The 19,615-nt window shown below is 36.0% G+C and overlaps 1 protein-coding gene across 1 annotated transcript in view; it reads right to left on the bottom strand.

Annotated features, from left to right (window-relative positions):
- LOC118180812 (dehydrogenase/reductase SDR family member 11-like) overlaps positions 1-19,615 on the bottom strand; it is a 33,383-nt gene that overhangs the window by 1,823 nt on the left and 11,945 nt on the right. Inside the window, exons 3-5 of the mRNA XM_035349869.2 lie at positions 17,764-17,917; positions 9,882-9,976; positions 3,322-3,448 (exon numbers count right to left, since the gene is read on the bottom strand). Of these exons, the coding sequence (XP_035205760.1) occupies positions 3,322-3,448; positions 9,882-9,976; positions 17,764-17,917 (376 nt within the window). The remainder of the gene's footprint in view (positions 1-3,321; positions 3,449-9,881; positions 9,977-17,763; positions 17,918-19,615) is intronic.

The following is a 19,615-nucleotide window of genomic DNA, read 5'->3' on the forward strand; positions in this document are numbered from 1 at the left end:
AATTTTTAGATTTACGGGTTTACTCGTCTTTTGGTAACAACAGCTAAAATGGAAAATAACATTACCGACAAACTGTATTAATCAGAAATTCCGAAAGTAGAACAATAAAATCTATCAAAGTGAAATGTTCATAATTTTTTTTTAAATCATCATCTGTCACTGTACACACAGAAGGATGATAGGAAATTTGGAAGAAGGTTTTACAATCTTCAAAGCTGAAATTGAGTTTAAAATGTGCAAAATTTGTGCAGGTTTTCGATAGGGATTTCTACTATTTAAATTATGTTCTTGATTCCAGACGATAGTCTTTTCAGTACTATTGCAAATGAAGGCCGATATTTACCAGCAATAACTAAATGGTACTCTGATTTGCAGTTCACTTCCTCTATTACGGCACAGAAACGAGGATATATCTCCAAAGTATGGCTCGATATTTCGGTTACAAAGGGCTGTATGCTCCAAGAATTATAGTATAGTGTTATCCGGAGAGCACATCGTAGGAGGCGTTTTTGAAATGCCAGATTCATCAATAGGCCATAAGCCAATATTTTGCTCTCTGAAGACGTTCGATTTAGTTTTCAATAGGATTCTAAACGTCATTTCATATAGCATGAAAGGTATAAGACATGACAGAGGGTACAGAAGTAAGATATTGTGGCAGAAGTAAGATATTGTGGAAGTGGCATCACAGTCAGTAATACTCTGAATGAATAAAGTTGATGGAAAATAGCAACTTAATGGATGACCACTGCTGGGAAGCGATTATTGCAAAGCATGCTAGTTTGTTCTTGGATGTCATTAGCAGAGCATTTCATTTTATGAATGCCGATGCTAAGCCTCATCGAATAACAGCAGTGAAGAATCTTCTTTTGATTCAGCTATATATCGAATCGTTCAAATGTTTTTAATTAGCTCAAATGCTTCAGAAAGTTTAGCAGCCCCACTGTGCACATATAGAACGCAGTCCTTAGACAGTTAAAAAGAAGCCTCAGTTCGTACACTGAAAGAGGAATAGAATAAATTTCTAAATCATTTGTGATTGCTGCACAGTTCGAAGTGACATATTAATTACTTAGAAAAAGCAGCGTGTACACGCTAAGCATTTATTGTTTGTCCTTCAGCTATGCTCGACCCCTGTGCGGAAGTTTATTGCAAAAGACCTGCGACAGTTGCTTTTATATGTTATTTCCATCAGTATGTTGATTATTAATCATCCACCAGTATTTCTCGATACTTAACTTATGCTAAGTATCGAGAAATAATTAACTTGCCACATATATGTTTAATTCTTTGAAGTCTTCTATTTACATACAAAAATCTCCCTTGCCATGAAAGTTCGGAATATATAAATAGGTGTTAATTGCAAACTTGTGTTTAGGACTTTTAAGGAACAAAATGTCACTTGGAAAGAATTTGACGAACTATTGAAATTAGATAATAATTTTAACAAATACCTGGGTGTTCACATAGATAGAAAATTAACCTTTCAAAATCACATCAGTTATATCTGCAAGAAAGCAAACCAAGCTATTTGAAGTGTTTATGCATTAATAGGCAGACACTCAACTCTTAGCATCGCTACTAAATTTTATATTTACAAGCCATAAAACTTATACTACTCTATGCTTCACCAGACTGGGCCGCTACCGCTCGTACGAACAAATTAAAAATTCAAAGAATACAAAATAAAGTCTTAAGAATCATAGCCAATGCTCCCTGGTTCGTAAGAAACTCCACTCTGCATAATGACCTTAGGATTAAACCTACAGACTCACAAATTCTAAAATTCTCGCTTTAATTTTTCCTCAAATGTGATCAACACAACAAGGAAATCATTAAGAAATTAGGCAGTTATGACTACGTCGTACAGCAAAATCATAAAAGACCTCGCACTATCCATCACAATTCTAAATGGTAGGCCTTGTATATATTATCTAATATTTTTTCATTTACGTCATTTAAACAAGTTTTATATTTTATTCATATTTAACCAAGTTTTTATTTTTGTACCTGATATAGCAGGTTTTGTGGACTGTATTTTAAATGTATTGCATTATATTCTGTATGCGACAGCTCTATGGCGTAGCAGATTCGACAAACAATTGGAAACTTTCCATGATGGGTTCGAGTCCCGATAGAATTATTTACGCACATACCTGTACAAAATTGTTTCTTTTTTTGCAACTTATTTTTATGCTCTTCATTGTATTTATGTCAAATAGAATTTGTCTCAAGAAACTACTCAAGGAAAATCTACTTCTTCAAAGTTATGTCATAGATACGTCGTTGCTTATGCTTTATCCCATGACATCAGATGGCTACCGAGGCCTACGTGATACGTGATAGGCTATCACGTAGGCCTCGGATGGCTACATATCAACGTCACTCCAAAGTTAGGCCATTACTGAAGATTCTAAAGTGAACAGATGGCGTCGCACTTCTTTCTCTTATGAGGTCCGCACCCAGTGCTTTGAGACTTTCCGCTTGTTCGGATTTTTTTCCCCTCATCTTTATGCTATTAGGAACTTAAGAAATATAGACTGGTATAGGCCTCAACAGGCCGCATATCTTATACATAAATGATGATCTGTGATCTGTGACATAAAGACAGGCAGATAACGTATCGTCTCATCTTACCTTCTAAGTATAATAAATATAAATTTAAAAGAAGGTTTAAAACAAACTTATTTATTAACACGGCAGTCTGATAGTTATATAAAATTGATACAGTAATAGAAATCAAATCCTAAGCTTGAGAGAAATGCAGAATAAAGGCTCAAATTTAAATTAAAATATTAAACACAGTATGCGCTTAAATAAGCTATGGCTCAGGTACTACTAGGCCTAAGTATTCAAGGTGCAAATGTCGAAAATAAAGCCAATCAATTGATTCAAGTAGCAGACAGGCATAAGTAGAGAAACATGTTAGCAAGAATGTCAAAAGTGTTTTCTCTAAAACTCAAGAACTCTGAGCTTATGGATATTAATTAATTCTCATTTGGTGGGAATTACGAAAGTAGAAGTGAAAATACAGGCAAATTAATTAGATAATTGAGTTAATTGACATAAACAACATAACTATGTAGAATGCTTTTTCCTTTGAGGAAAAGAATAACCCCAAAAATACTATAGGAAAAATTCTAAACACCGTTTCTAATTAATCTAATGCGTTTCTAATTAATCAAAGAGTATGGATATGGAGGATGATTATCTTTACTCTTCACAGGCCAACAGAATATCATCAAAGTTCAGAAAATTGAATTATACCGAGATGTTGAGAATTAAAGGTTGATTAAGTGAATACATTAGCATGAATATTACCGCAACACGTATGTGGCTTTTCGCAGCTCTCAGCTCTCTCCGAAGTCCCTCTGTAAGGGCTCGAACCATGAACTTTGTACCTGCGTACATGCTGATATCCATTGCTGGGATTCGATGTCCAGACATACTAAAACAAATACGAAAAAATGGCAAAAAATAAGAAAAATGCAATAAAATGTGCATGAAAAATTATTTTTTAAATGTGAAGAAGTATAAGAAGGTCAATGCCCCAAAATAAGTAATGTAAATGCATAAATAGTTCATCATTAAAATAAGTGGGAAACCCTCCCTCTGAAACTAATCAGAACTAATTTTACTGTCATCTCTGGGATAATTTTAATTCAACTTTTGATCACTATCAGAGAAACAAATCAGAACTGATTTTACAGTCACCTCTGGAAGAATTTCAATATCAATCTTTGATCACTATTAGAGAAACGGAACTCTAAATCTGGACAAAAAGAATTTAGCTGTTTCTTGCTACTACAATAATTGACATAAAAAGCTTTTGGTCAGTGGCATCATTGACATACATCTATCTAGGTATATAATCAATGTACTTAACAATTCTTTATGATAAGGACATTAATGACAGAATAACAAGGAGCGACATAAAGAAATATATTGACATCAGTGATAAGTATAGGTGGATCAATACAAGGACATTATATGTGGACGTTATTGAGAGTAATATGGGGATTTATAGTGATAAGAATAAAATGAAAGCAAATATTGGCGCAAATTCAGCGAATGCTTTCAGAGAGATCAACAGAAAGGAAATGATGATGGGTTCTTCAAATACCGACTAACATAGAATCTAGTAGTATATTGTTAATATAGTTGAGGTTATATTGATAACCTCAAAGACAGTCTCAGCAACTTTCTTATTCATATAAACATGCTGCTGCCCGTCCAAAAGAAACATCATGAAGGAAGCATCTATAATGATAAAACTTTCAACATGCGTAGATCTCTACAGACCATATAAATAATTTGTAAGCAGAGCATGTGCAAGCCAGTGCACCAGTAACACCACCTTGAAACACGGACTGATTTAAGTGCTGGAATTGTGTGTTTCATCGGAAAAAAACAGCCGACATTCAGGCAAGTTTTTTAATTTGACAGCAAAAGATCTATATCGTGTAGAAATTGTGGATTACGTTTCCGATAAATTAAGCCACATTGATGGGAAGCCACAGTGAAATCAAGCCATGATGATTTACACAGTTAAATCAAGCCACAGTGATTTATACAGTATTCCTGCGGATGCAAGAGTACCGACTGAAGTGAAAAATTGCACCAGCCTTGTCACACCACCGAACGAGAGGATAGACATGTTGTACGCATGGCAATAAGAGGTAACACAGCAACTTACAGTAAGAATTAGGGCTGTTGCACAACAACCTGCATCAGCACATATAACTCGACGTTAACTGCAGAAGAGGAGAATCTTTGCAAGACGTCCATTGCTACGATTAGGTTGACACTAAACCACGCATATGCGCTTGCAGTAGTACTTTGAATGCCAGACAAGAACAAACTAATGACAAGAAATTGTGTTTTCAGATAAAATTTTCGTTCTAACTACAACATACAATTGTTATATCCGAGTCTAGCGGTATCGCGGAGACAGGCATAATGATTCTTGCATTACTTGTTCGTCGGCTTTTGTTGTGCGAATGGAGTTTACTCCCTCACCCGCTTAATACGCATTGCCGAATTTTTGACAACCACCGCTATATTATTGAAGATTTTGAGACTTTTACCTTTCCTTACTTTCAAAGCTGCGGCAAATTTATGTTAGACAATGTGCTGCCTCACGTGACACGCAACGTTCAAGAATTCTGCATTGCTGTGAGATCATACAATTTCAGCCCGCCCTTACAATTCCAGTTCTATTTCGGCTCGCCTTGTTCCCATACATATTGCCCATTGAACATATCTGGTCGATGGTTGGTTAAAGAGTGAACCAGTACAGACCACTTGCAGCTACCATTTGAACTTAACAGCAAACACCGCCTGCGGCTACCAGACTGATGTAACCTAAAGCCTTTTTTCTCTCAGTGCTCGAGGCGTGTGGCACCAGCTATTGTCAACCATGGAAGCTACCCAAAATATTGATTTCTATGTGTTCCGCAAGTCGAATGGGACTGAAAGTTTACTCGATGATTGCACCTTCAATTATTTCTCCAATAAATATGGTTTTGATATATGTTATTCTTCATAGCTTTGGCAACAACTGAAGAATTCAAACCTTATCTAGGTTTTGAAGATTGTTTAGGCGAAAGAGGATCTCGTTGGTGATGAAGGAGCTTTCATCTAAGATTGCCGGTAGAGCTGCATTTGAGTCACAGAAGACAACGAGTTCTTTTCTTTGCTCAGAAATGAGAAGGGATCTATACATGTGTTCCCGCTATTGCTAGCAGGGCTGTGGAGTCAGTAGGAAAAATAACCGACTCCGACTCTGACTCCGACTACTGGAATTTTAATAACTCCGACTCCTTCATATATATGTAAAGATATGCACATAAGTACAGCTTATTTTTTTAATATAAAAGAAGTAATAGATGCTACAGGAAAAAAGTGATGCATAGCAAATTTTTTATATTAATTAGCATTTATTGTGAAATGGAAAAACTGGTATTAGTAATTTCTAAGAAACATTAAAACTTCGGCAAAATCTTCTTTGTTAGAGGACCATTGATCCGATTTGATAAACTTCAGAACTAAGAAGAGTCTTTCCATACTGACTTGAGTAGGAAGAAGAGCTGTCACTCCTTTAACTTTTCAGGATATAATTTTTTAAGTTCTAAAAATGGTGTCTTGCAAGAGCAATTATATTTATCCATTTCTTCAAAGATTTATTTTCTAAATCTTGTATGTATGTTTTCATTTTTATATCTAAAGGCCTTCGGTTATCTATTTTCATTCGCTTTGCCTTAGTCTTTTCAATATTATCCAAATATTTCTCAAAATCTAATTCATCAGTGGAAGAGGATGATAGAGACTCAGTTGCAATATCTGCAGTTTGACTGTCCTGATTTGAATACTCCAGTTGTTTTGAGAAAATTTTCATTCTTAATTAAAGGTCTTCGTGTGCTGACAAGCTCGAAAAGAACATCTTTGAATACTTGTACCTGTTCTTCCAGCAGCAAGAATGTACCTAACTTTAAAAAACAACTTTCCTTTTCCGGGATCAAATTCGTTACTGTCTTATTAAAATGCCCCTTTTTTGCAAGATATCCCGAATCAACCAGTGTTACGTCCTCTTACATTCTGATAATACTTAAATTCCTACATGAAGTGTTAAAAAGATTCATAAATTCATAGGCATTAAAAACACCATCTCCTGCCACACTCCCTAAAGAGTGCGCATTAAAGTCTGCTTCTCGGCGGGAATTATTTCTGGAAGTAAGCCACGATGGCCGAAATTACAAAATTCCCTGTACATTGTGTGAGCATGATTCGCATTTCCTGCAATAAATACTTCATAGATTGCTTTCTTTGCCTTTTTAATTTGTTTGTCATGCAACAAAATCCGGCGTTTTGGATCTACATATATTGAACTCAGGACGATCTTATTGACTAGCAAACTAGTTTCTCTTTTCTTCCTTGAAGAAATGATTCCTTCTGCAATAAACCCTCCATTTCAGAAAGAACAATCATCGCATTCTTCCAGTCTTGCCTCTTGTTAATTCTTCAGATTGTAGCTTTTTTGTGGCTATATGCGGTGTCGAAAGAAGGGTTTCCAGTTCTGCAAGATCATTCCACAGTCTTTTTGTTAGTGAAATATTAGGGTTATTTACATCTTCCGAAAACATTCCTAATCTCCTAACAACCCCTGTATCATCAAATATGTACTTCTCCATTGCGTTGCTCCTTTTCCTGCTCGCTTCCTAAGAATGGCATCAATTTTGGGAGTTCTTGCTGCTTACCTAAATTCACCAATGAGATTAGTAATTAATCAGTTTAATCAACAATAACAAATATCACGTCCATCCTGCTTCCTTATATTTATTTACTAATATGTCAATAAAATAGAAAATAACTATTTATTAATGTATATAGTCCATAAATAAAATATTAACTCAGTTTGTCATTAATTTTTTTTCAGTTCACTTTAATTTCATTTCACATTCAAACTGTTCAGATTCAAACTGTACAAATTGTTCAATAAAAACTGGAGTTGGAGTCGACGTATTTTTAGCGACTTCAACTCCGACTCCTTTTACCCAAAAATCTACCCGACTCCACAGCCCTAAGTGGAGTTCGCTATTATGGATGGCTCCAGTAGCCAATTTTGTGTTAGCCAATTTGTATTATCACCTGAAGTAGTCAGAAATACTCCAGAACCACCATTGTCTCAGATGAACCATCTGTAGAAGCGTGTGCAAAGTCCTCCTTTGGATACTGTTCCAACGGTTCTGATCCCTTTCGCTTTAATGATGTCAATCAAATTTTTTGTTATTCGAAATAGATATTATTTTATTTTTGTGATTTAAATAAACAGAAAGAGAAATTTTGAACCTTTAATTTTGTACAAAACATGTTCAAAAATATTTTGTTGTCGAAAATGATGCTCATAAAATGAATCATTTTCATATTTGTTTAATATATTTCACAATCATGGGGTATCCGAAGAAGAAAGTGCTAGCCATAATAATTATATTCCAGTTATAACAGACAGAAATTTCTCTAACGTAGTATTTTATAATTTTAATGGCTTGGATTTTTTTTATTTTCTCAAATTAAAAAGTAAACATGAGATAGTTTCCGTTATAACGCCTTCTGCAAAGGTCTCCTTAGACTTAAGAAGATAACTACTATGTACTTTGCCCTAATCGATTAAACAGAAACAATAAATGGTACTTAAAACCTTAAAACAGAATTTCTGTTGAATAGTGCTGTTTCAGACACTTTTCCGCGTTTTACTTCCAAATATTTAATAAATGCAAAATTACAAAAACGTTCAAATACTGGTCAATGCTAATCTTTTCAAATGTTTTACAGAACAGTCAAAGAATGAAGAAAATTACATTATAATACAGTGAAATAAATTAAGAGAATTTGCATATTTTATCGAATTGCATGAAAAGAACTGAACTGAACGAAAAATCATTGCTTCTAGATAAAAATATAAATCTTGTACGGCAAATACTTAAGCGTACACGTGTGTGTAAGCGGAGCCAGCAGAAAAAAGGCTGTATAAGCGCGTGGAGGGTGAGACGAATTGCGTTTGACAGCACACCTCGGCGAATTTCTTGGTGTTATCTTGCAGCAGTCGGTTAAATTCACATCCGAACAGTGAAAATGAATAACCACAAACGGTTTAGATGATGGAATGAGGTGAGAATTGTGGGGAGGCTAGGGGCAGGCCAATCGCAAGTCCAGATATGCAGAGAGTTTAACGCCCAGCGTCGTGTAACCTAAGTAAGCAGTTCAAGGATACTTGATCCATCGAATCCCATCCTGGGCAATGTAGTCCAAGAGCCACAACGGCCAGAGAATATCGCTACTTGTGCATTTTAGCGAGGTGTAACAGAGAGGCTACAGCTTCTCAGCTCTCTAGAGACCTAGAGGAACGAGTGTAACAAGGGTGACTGTTTCCAAAAGACTGAATGAGAGATGGTTGTTTGCCAGAAGACCGGCTATTTTAGTCTCGCTTCAAGTCTACGGACAGGAGAGCCCAATTAGCATAGTACAGGCAGTATAGTGATTGGATTACGGAGCAATGGGCGACCGTTTTAGCATAAACACCGATTCTCACCGTACTTTCATATGGAGATAGCCAGGGACCCGCTACCTACCCTTCAATGTCCGCGAAATCAACAATTATGGTGGTCGCGGCGTAATGGTCTGGGCAGCCAACATGTTGGATGGCGGCACACATCTCCACGCCTTTGACAGAGGCTCTGTGACTGGTGTAAGGTACAGGGATGAGGTCTTCGAGTCCTATGTTTGCCTTTTCCGGGCTGCAGTGGGCCCCGAATTCATCTTACAGACGATAACGCGAGGCCACAGAGAGCTCTTTTGGTCGACGAATTTCTCGAGAGTGAGGATATTTGTCGGATGGATTGGCCAGCCAGCTCTCCAAACCTCAACCCTATAGAGCATGTCTGGGACGCTTTGGGGAGGGAAATTGCAAATCGCAACACCCCTCCTAGAACCATCTAGGAACTGAAAACAGCGTTGCTGAATGAGTGGGACCAATTGCCACAGGCACTGATAAGCTGCCTTATTTCCAGTGTATGACATCACGCTGCGAGGCCTGGATGGTTGTAAGAGGGGACCATACTATTAACCCATTTCTGTGTCTTCTGCAACCTCTGTTTCAGATCTTCAGACTCCCATGTGTGTTACACACGAACATGTGTGTCTGTCATAACTGTTGAATGTTTATTTTGTTTGTATTATATCAACCTATGTTCACATCAAATTTTATTAAAATCTGTTCAGTAGTTCTTGAGACCGTAGTTCAAATATGAAAATTCTCTTAATTTATTTTACCAGTGTAATTAAATTATTGACTTATAAAATTTTGTTTAGAAGTGGCTTCATACCTGCTGATTTGGATAATTTGGCCGTCATTTAAATGGACGTCTCTCATCAGTTTCACAGCTTCACGTGTACATATGCACAAAGCAAGCACGTTTACCTTAAAGGAAAAAGAAAAGAAAAAATATATAGATAGGAAGGCAAAGATCTGTATAAATATTTACTTAATTTTCGCAACGGATAACTTTTGCAGACTCTGTTTTTTGTAGCACGAATTTAGAAAGTCAGGAAACTTTGAGTTCTAAATGAAACATTCTTCGCTAGTAGCTTAACAGCGTCAAGAAATTAAAAAAAGGCGTACATAATCACATGATCTGAGCATCATTTCGTCTCGAGTAATTAATTAATAGCACAAATCTGAAAAATTTAAGCTTGTAAAAAACTTATCTTAAAGTTTACACTGAATTTATAGTTTCTTAAGGTGCTGAATCTGAGAGATCTCAGTTTTTTCTATCAAGCGCTGTTTTAGTGTAGTTTGCATTAACCATTTCTTGATGGTTTTATACAGTTGCATAATCTCCTGAACTAAATAATGATAAAGTAATGTAATAAAATGATGTCAATATAAAATACGGTTCTTAGGTTTTTGGGGAAAAATACACTGCCAGTAATACCACCGATGATTCGACTGTTATGAGGTTTGCGAGTGTTATGAAAACCTTAGAAGCTATTCCGCTTTCTTATGGAAAGATTAACTTTCTTTATCAATTTTCTTTTTTGGTTAAGGAAGAATGTGGACGATTTCTTTTCTTTGATGTTTCTGGTAATCTTTTCACCTTTGAAATTTCTAGGAATAATATTTTTTATTTTCGTGTTAATTTTTAATGCATTCTGCATTTTGAGCTGACTAAATTTACTGGAAATTGAAGCAGAAGCAATCCATTATTTCTACCTATGTGCATTTTACCAATAGAGCGTTTCAGTTCTCACGCAATGTTGGAAGATGTTAACAATTGAAGACAAAGTGTAAGAATAAGAACTGGGAGTTAGTTCGAAGTAAGTTTTCTGCCTTTTTTGTTTCTACCAGAATTCATGCGGAGTCAGAGAAATGTTGCGGAAAATAACAGTTTGTTCGATGCGAATTTTGAATGAGACTGCAAAACAATATTCATCGGAAACTAAAGTATGCGTTTCCACGATCTGCTGATGACGAAAATATATTTCATCTCTAAAAGGTGCTCATAGTTACTGGTTTTGTATCGACAAGTGCTGGTTAATATCCCAGAATCGAAAATGATGTTGCAAGCCACAGCTTCTTTGACATATGTTTAAATGATCTCTCCAGATAAGCAGAAAGAAAATGACAATTTATTATAAAAATTCTTAATTCGTAGCACAGTAAATAGCTAGAAATACTTCAAGGATGAAGCGTCCTCTCGAATACCAACAAAAGCAGCTAAGTCAGCGAGAAATCCTTAAATGCCACCAAAGTAGCGACAAAAATTATTGTTCAGGCCTGTCATGAGCATATTTGCCCATATCTCCCGTTCTGCATGAGCTATTTTTACAATTTAAACTTTGTTGCACTCAGACTTAAGAACGATAATTCTGTATAAAAATATAAAGTCTTATAAACAAAGTATGTGACCACAAATTACGTACAAAATAAACTCTGAAACTCTTATCCTAAAAGCAACCGATCCATAAATAGCTAAGTAAAAGAATAAATACTCTGTGTTAAAACAATACATAAAAAAACAATGCAATAAAAGGCATTTAAATATTTACAGATATTTATGTTGTGTGTTGTTGTTGTTGCTTATGCGCACTTGTCTGACGCAGTCAGCCCAAGCCCATGAAAATTCCTCTTGGCAAGGAGCGCTAGATTCAGCCTACCTTTGGCAACAGCCTTGAGCACCATTCAGAAGGCAGTGCGATTTAGCTCAGTTCCGCCCCCAGTTTGGATGGAGAGCAACCACGGGGAAGACGAGTCCGAGTGTCTCCCACCCCTCTCTCCTTCCACCAAACCACACGAGAGGACTTTCGGCCCGTCGCATATTTAGAGTGCCACACACGGCCCCGACACTATACCTTTACAAACATCCATGCCTTCTCAGGGATTCGAGCCCGGGTTCATCGGCACGGCAGTCAACGACGCTAACCACTATACCAGTTGGGCGGCGCAGATATTTATAACATAATAGTACATATTTCAGTAGGCAATACTTTGTGAGTGTAAGAAATGATATATATCTAAAAGAGCTAACAAAATACAGTTGTTCACGAAACAAAAAGTTTTAGTCAATGACCATAAATTGTGTGTTTTTTTATTAGTAAACCTGCTTATATAAGGAGTAGTCTCTAATCATATTTATATTCCAGCTTTCATAGCTTTTTTCCTGTTTCTAATAATAAGATGAAATATCTTGGTAGAAGTGTATTTCCATTCTCTCCCCCAATGCAACAAGATTTCTCTAAAACATTTTTAAATAAGATGAGAATTTAAAAAATTAATTTTATTATCAATGAACAGCCAAGCTAAAGATTTTAATTTTGGCAGTTTCAAACTCTGTCCATAGACCATCCTTATTGTTACCCGAAGAGCTAAGTAATGACAAACTTAACATAGATTCTTCTTTCGTTTCAGCTGCATTCACGCAAAGTTTAATGCTTTCATCTAACATTAATTTGTAAAGTCTAGACCAACCAAAAAAAAAAAAAAAAAAAAAAAACGTTTCTACACCTTGGTTCTGATAGAAGGGGGAATGCTCCAGACAGTCATTTAAAGTAATTCCTTCTTTTAAGATATTTCATGATATCTTTTTTACCGGTAAAAGCATTTTCTGTTGGATAACAAAATGAAATGTTTCTGTTGCCAGTTTCAAAAGAATTTCTTAACGACCAGTATTTCGACTCCTAGTATTCAGCATTACTGCTCCACCTACATAAAAAACATATTAAAGATCAGTGTTTCTCAACCGCCGGTCTGCAAGAAATATTTGCCGGTCCGCGAATTATCCAGCTATCTGTTCAAAAACTGTGCCAATGGATCGAATTATTAAACTTACCGGTCCGCGAGAACGTACCGAAATATTTTACCGGTCCTTAGAGTAAATCCAGTTGAGAAACACTGTTATAGATGCATTGCTGACAACGAAGTGTACCCAACATTCTTAAGGTCTCCAAAAGTCATTCATTCATGCGTATCATATTTTGTATGCTGAAGAACCGATATCAAATTTTTATAATTTTTTTTGAAAGCATACAGAATGTCTAAGAATGTAAAAGATAAGGCTTCTTATTATTCAAAAGAATAAAATCTGAGTTTTATCTATTTATTTTTAACTAATAGTTCATTTTAAGTTTTACTGCTTTCACATGACTTTCACCCACACGTTTCACGTCAGAATGTAAATGAGACAGCGAGCGTTTATTCAGGTTAAGGTAGAAAGAGGTCCTATTTAAGCAAGAGTTTCGGAAGTTAGTTTTAAAGTGTGTCTGCCTATTCCAGGCCACATTGTGCCGTGATTATTAACGACTTACGTAATTTAGTGGCGTTGAGTGCTTCTAGCCATTCGGTTTTGTCTCGCCGGTTTTCTACAGGGTGTTTCATAGATCATGGGACAAACGTGGAGGGGTGGTGGAGCGTACTACAACATGCATTTTTTATAGGAATGTAGGGTCTAAAAAAACGACACGAGAGGAAAATGTGTTTATGTACAAAATCAACGCAAAGTGCTTCTTTTCAGCAATACAGTATTCACAATAAATGTTCAAAATTGCGACCACTAACAGTAATACATGTTTGGTAATGTCGCAGAAGGGATTGACGAACATTTTGAAAAACGACAGGCATTTCGCGCACGCTTGCAGCCGCAATGGATAGTGGTACAACGAGGTCCTCCCGTGAGTCAACGGGAGTCTCGTAAATGATGTTCTTTAGATGGCCCCATAAAAAGAAACCCAAGCTGGATAAATCTGGCGAACGGGGTGACCCTCAGTAAAAATTCTCAAACTTGTAAAACTGTAGGAATCTGAAATATATATTTTTTGAAATTTAATTTTTTAAATGCAATATGTAGAAGCTTGGTATGAAGAAATTGAGCTCATTGTTTGGGATTTATATTAAAAATCACGAATTTAAGCATATATTATTAAATTAATGTAACTATTTCATACGGTTACGCGTACATCTGCAGAACTGTCCGAATATGTTTTCTTGCCCCATTTTGCATCTACGAGATTTTCTGAATAGTGAATAAATTGTATTTTAGATAAATGATTACGTAAAATAGCAAAGATATTCTTTTAATTGTATTTTCGCTGCATCTTTCCTTTGCAAAGCCTTAGCTCATTTTTTTTGAATTTATATTAAAGAAGTAAATTAGTAATTACAGATTCAGTATATGTTGTTAATTTAATATAACTATTTCAAGCAGTTATATGTACATCTGTAGAAGTGTATGGATGAGAGATTTTCTTGCCACATTTTGTAACTACAAGACTTTTTGAATTGCGAATAAATTGTTTCTTAGCAGACATATAGCAATAAGGCAATATCTTATTTGTATTTTCACTGCCTCTTTCAGCTGCGTAGCCGAACTAGTGTGTGCCTCACCTGCGTACTTCATCCGTTTACCATGACGAACAACAGTGTTGGCACAAGAGGGAAAGACAGTATGGGTACTGTAGCTAGCCGAATAGAAGTATGTTGTGGGGACATGATAACACATCGTCCAATAAGAAAATCTTAAAGTTTCTGGGACTTCTGAATTTTGTTTACCGTCTTATTCTTACTCTTAAACCGAAGCTTAGATTAACAGTTTGCCATCTTCTAATTATTTCCTTCATATACCACTTAAGACATGTTAAAGCTATTGAATTAGAAACTTTCGATACTCAGTTTAAATTTATACTTTAATGTTTTCAATATTATTTGGCCTGGAGAAAGAGAGAAATTTTTTAAAGGAAACGAAAGCCAATTTAGTCAAATTATTGAAGAGAACGTAAAGAGCTACAGATGATTATAAGAATGCAACAAGATATTATTTTTATGGTTTGAAGAACTTTGCATGTAAGTTTATCTGCATTGCATAAATGAACAAAGAGACTAGTTTATCAAACGTTTAAGTTCTTTCATATTTGAATTTGAAAATATGTAGACATTTCTTGAAAAAGAAAAGGAAAGACAGAATATTATATGCTTATAACATAACTTTACAAGAAAAGAGCTTACATAAAGGCAAAAGATAAATTTTAATAGACGAAAAGTAACACTGTAGAGACATTTGGTATTTTGGAAGCAGGCAAGAGAGATTGAAAAATTAGCAACGCCTTCGCCGGGAATCGAACAACGGACTTCTGGAATACGTGCCCAGCATGCAGACCAACACACCACAAAGGCATGCCAAGAAGGTGGGAGAAATACCTTATTTACCACCATTTTAAAGGGCGAGCGGGGTTTTTAGGGGCCCCAATCGCCAAATCCTGGGGATGGAGAATCATCATCCGCCACCTTTTTAGTTCGGGCGCAACTGTAGAGACATTAGGTTATTTTTGAAGCAGGAAGAAATGAAAAATGAGCAACGCTTTCGCCGGGAGTCGAACCATGAATCTCTGGGAATACGCGCCCAGCGTGCAGACCACCACACCACGAAGACATGCTAAGAAGGTGGGAGAAATACCTTATAACATTATTAACCAATATCTAAATACAATATTAAACTGCCCTTGTTTCCAAAAGTTAAGCATCAAATATTTAATAATTGGGGTAAATCGGCCAAAAGTAGTTCGAAATTCTTGAAAATTGGATAAGCAAACTGCACTGAGAAACATTATACAAAAGAGTGGCTCTGCTGTCACTTCACTTAAATACATACTAAAACCAGCTGCTTAGAAGGGATACTCTATTCAATGAACTACGGTATATTAAACCAAATTTGAGATAGGCAAAGTATAAAAAGGAGTTCCAGGCGACATTTGCCAGGACAATTGCGTTTTAGAATAATAGGTCTGTTAGAAGCATATAAACGATCTTCTGATGTTACGAGATAGCTAACAATCGATCGTTTCGTGGTAAGCTGTTAGCAGAACCAATTTCTGACTACTGGTTAGTCTCTCGAAGATCTACCGAAGGCAGGCTAAGATATTTACCACTTTTCCAGATGACCGGCATTTGCGACTTAATGCAGGTCGCAACAGAGCTGCAACTCCATCTCAGCTCAGATCTGCGCTTATTTCTGCTACATAAAGGACATGATCAGTTCCGACAGTACGCAAAACGTTGTATGAATGAAGTGTGTATACTGAGCAACCGGCATTGTATGTCCCGCTTAACTCCAGCCGCTGGAGATAACGTTTGAACTGGACGCGTAGTCATGTAAACTGGACTATAAATCAGTAGAGATCTGTTCTATTCACTGATGAGTTCCGCTTTGCTTTATAGAGTGATTGTCGCAGTGTTTGTTTCTGCAGGAGAGCAAAAGTCGATATCTTCCGTCTAACATGACGGTAGAGGGATACTGATGTTGTTTTTATGTGCGAGGAGTATGTTCAGGTGGCCCACAGACCTATATGTGCCGCCACATGGAAGTCTCAGTGCCTAGAGGTACATAGACTATACACTGGATCCTATTGTTCTTTCGTATGCTGCCACAATTGGCGATACCTTTATTTTGCAAGCAGATATTGCTTGCCCTCACACTGCTCGTTTCATGCGCCAATTTTATGAAGATGAAGCTGAAATTCGGAACAGCATGCTCAAATGGAACAGCCAGCATGCTTTTCCGACCTTAATCTCATTGAGTGGGAGGCTCTCGAAAGCCGTGCTGCTGCCTCCAGCCCTCTTTCCCAAACCCTAGATATGCTTAGAAATGTTTTACGGGATCAATGGAAATTGCTATGTATGCTGCTCATTGTAAACATCATAAAAAGCATGCGACATAGCTGTGAGACCTGCATTTTTATTCGAGGTTGTCATACTTACTATTGAGAAACTTTTTCATATTTATTTTATTTCCATGGAGTTATGCGATTTTATGTTCCTTTTCATATCACTGTATGTAAATATTCTGTATAATATTTTCTTGTACTTTTAAGTTACAAATTACTTAATAAATACTATTATCAAGTTTACATACTTTTTGAGCAGTTTTCCATTTGTTGCCTAGCTCTGGAAGCCAGTGTATTTATGTTACTTAATGTAAGATGCATATTGATAATTATATTTAATAAAATTTCTTTTTAAAATCTTCATCCAATATGATGATATTCATCCTGCTACCGAAAGGAAATATCTGTTCTTTCTATACCAGAAAACTGTTACCTTTCACTGCTGTTTTTTTTTCAATGGCAGCTTGTGAACAATTACAAATGTAACCCAGTCCATTAATCTATACAAGGCCGGATCTGGTGGTCTCTTTATTATAGAGGCACCTAATAGGTGGGCCACCATCGCCTTTCCTATGAAGGGACGGACAGTTACAACCATGCCTTCTCCGGGATTCGAACCGAGGCTCTTCGGGCATCGCAGTCAGCTTCCCTGACCATTATACCGACTGGGCGGCTTCACTGCTCTTGTTGAAAAAAATAGATTGATTGACCCAGTTCCAAATATCAGATGCCATTCTATTACTTAACTTTTCCAACTGTATTTAGAACTTCTCTCGTTTAACTGAACACTGATGTTTCCTGTTAAATGATTCAAGCTTGACGGAAAGAAAAAAAAAAAAAAAAAAAAAAAAAAAAAACTGGACATTGTTTCACACAAATAATTAACAGCTGACAGTTATAATAATTAATATCTTTTGGAAAACCAGAATTGAATGCCTACAAATGTTTACGGCTTTTGTCAGCTGAAAGTTCCTTTTAAATCTTCTATATCTGGTTAGTTAATTGAATGAAAAGGTAATTATCGGGGATAATAATAAAAAATATTTGCGTACTCACATCAAGCATTGTTCTCCAGTCTTCTGTTTGACCTTCTAGAAGAGTACAGTCAAAGCTCAACCCTGCGTTGTTTATGCACACATCCAGTCTTCCTAAAGTCCTTCGAATTTTATCGAACATTGATAGAATTTCGTCCTCTTTTGTAAGATCGCACCTGGAAATTGTTTCGGAGAATGAATCAATGAGGTTGCATAAACGGAATCCAAATTTTGAAATTATATCAGAAAAGAACTTTAATTTTTTTTATTAATAGAGATAAAAAAGAAAAAAAAATCTATTTGAATTGACTGTGTAACAGTTGATAAACTAATTTGCTTATGCCAAACATTTTAATGGCAGGGACCTCCTTGAAAGATCTAACCTGCTAAAGTAACTGCTGACATAACCCTGTTTGGGTAGCTACTGACATAAACTTGCTGAAGTTGTAGAGACATTAGGTATTTTTGGAAGCAGGCATGATGAAAAACTAGCTACTCCCTCGCCGGGAATCGAACAACGGACCTCTAGAATACGCGCCTAGAGTGCAGATCACCACACGACGAAGGCATGCCAAGTAGGCGGGAGAAATACCTTATAAAATGATATGCCAGGTGTCTCTGGGAAAAAAAAATGACGGGTCATCCCTGAATTTTTCCCCATTTATCAGTACCTCAAAATTCAGATAACTTCCCCTTCTTCTTTTCTAAATATTGTTAATGCTGATATGATTTTTTCCTTAAACCAGCGGCCTAGATGTAAAATCGCCAAATACTGGCATTTCCGACCCGGGTTCGATTCGATTGAACGGGCTGGCTGCATGGATGTTTTCGTTGTTTTGCCCTATGTTTGCGAGCCAGTTTCCCTTAGCAAGTTATTCATGAAAGTATCCTTCTCCTTAGGCAGGTAGCCCTAGTGTGTTTTGCCGTAATAAACTAAACCAAACCACCAATGAGCTTGCAAACAAGGATTTATGAAGGTGTTGGCATAGTTTGCATGCAACATAATGGATTACCACGTGATTTTGAATTTTTATCGTTAAATTAAAGTTACTTTTTGACTCTCTCTCATATATAATTATCTAATATGAGGAATAAATCATCCTAAGTTTTGTTCACGGTTTTTAGACATCATAAACATGATTTAACCTTGAAAGTTTTTTAATTCCTGTTCAACATAATTTTATTACGATAATTTTATTGGATTAAAATTGTCAGTTAGTTTCTTTTAAATTTTGTGTAGGATTATAATGCTTGAGGAGCTATTTCTGACTACAAATTACTTCAGTTCTAACACTCACCACTTAGTACTACCTAAAGCTATGATGCTAGTTATCGTTGATAGCGTTGCGAGTTATCGTTAACTTCATGTAGAAAGCACGCAAGGACAAACAAATAGCTTACTTTTATTCTATCTACCACCTGTGAGGTTCAAATTAAAATATTACAAAACAAAATTACCAGTCTCTTAGACATTGCAGAGAAATAAAGCTTGAACTGAAAACATCCTCAAATCCAAATCTAAGTATTTTTTTAATCAAAGCTTTAAAGCTGATCGAAAAAACTAAAATTAATTTTGATCAACGTTTGTCTAATATATTCATACTATTACGAACTCTTTTGTTTTTCCATCTCAATTTATACTAAATCGCTTGCTAATTAAATATGCACATATCTCTATCTCTGGAATGAGCGATTACGTGATGAAATGAGGTATAGAAGAAAGATGCAAATTAAAAATTAATATGATTAGTTAAACTCAACTATCCACAACATTAGATTAGATAAGTGAGAACAAATGAATAGCATCATTTTATTGTAACTTTCAATTTGTAACTGAGGTAAGAAATAAGAAATCAATTAAAATACATTCAAAA

The sequence above is a fragment of the Stegodyphus dumicola genome, chromosome 8, assembly GCF_044657685.1.
Source record: "Stegodyphus dumicola isolate Sdum_Otavi_A_Nest chromosome 8, ASM4465768v1".
Lineage (NCBI taxonomy): Eukaryota > Metazoa > Arthropoda > Arachnida > Araneae > Eresidae > Stegodyphus > Stegodyphus dumicola.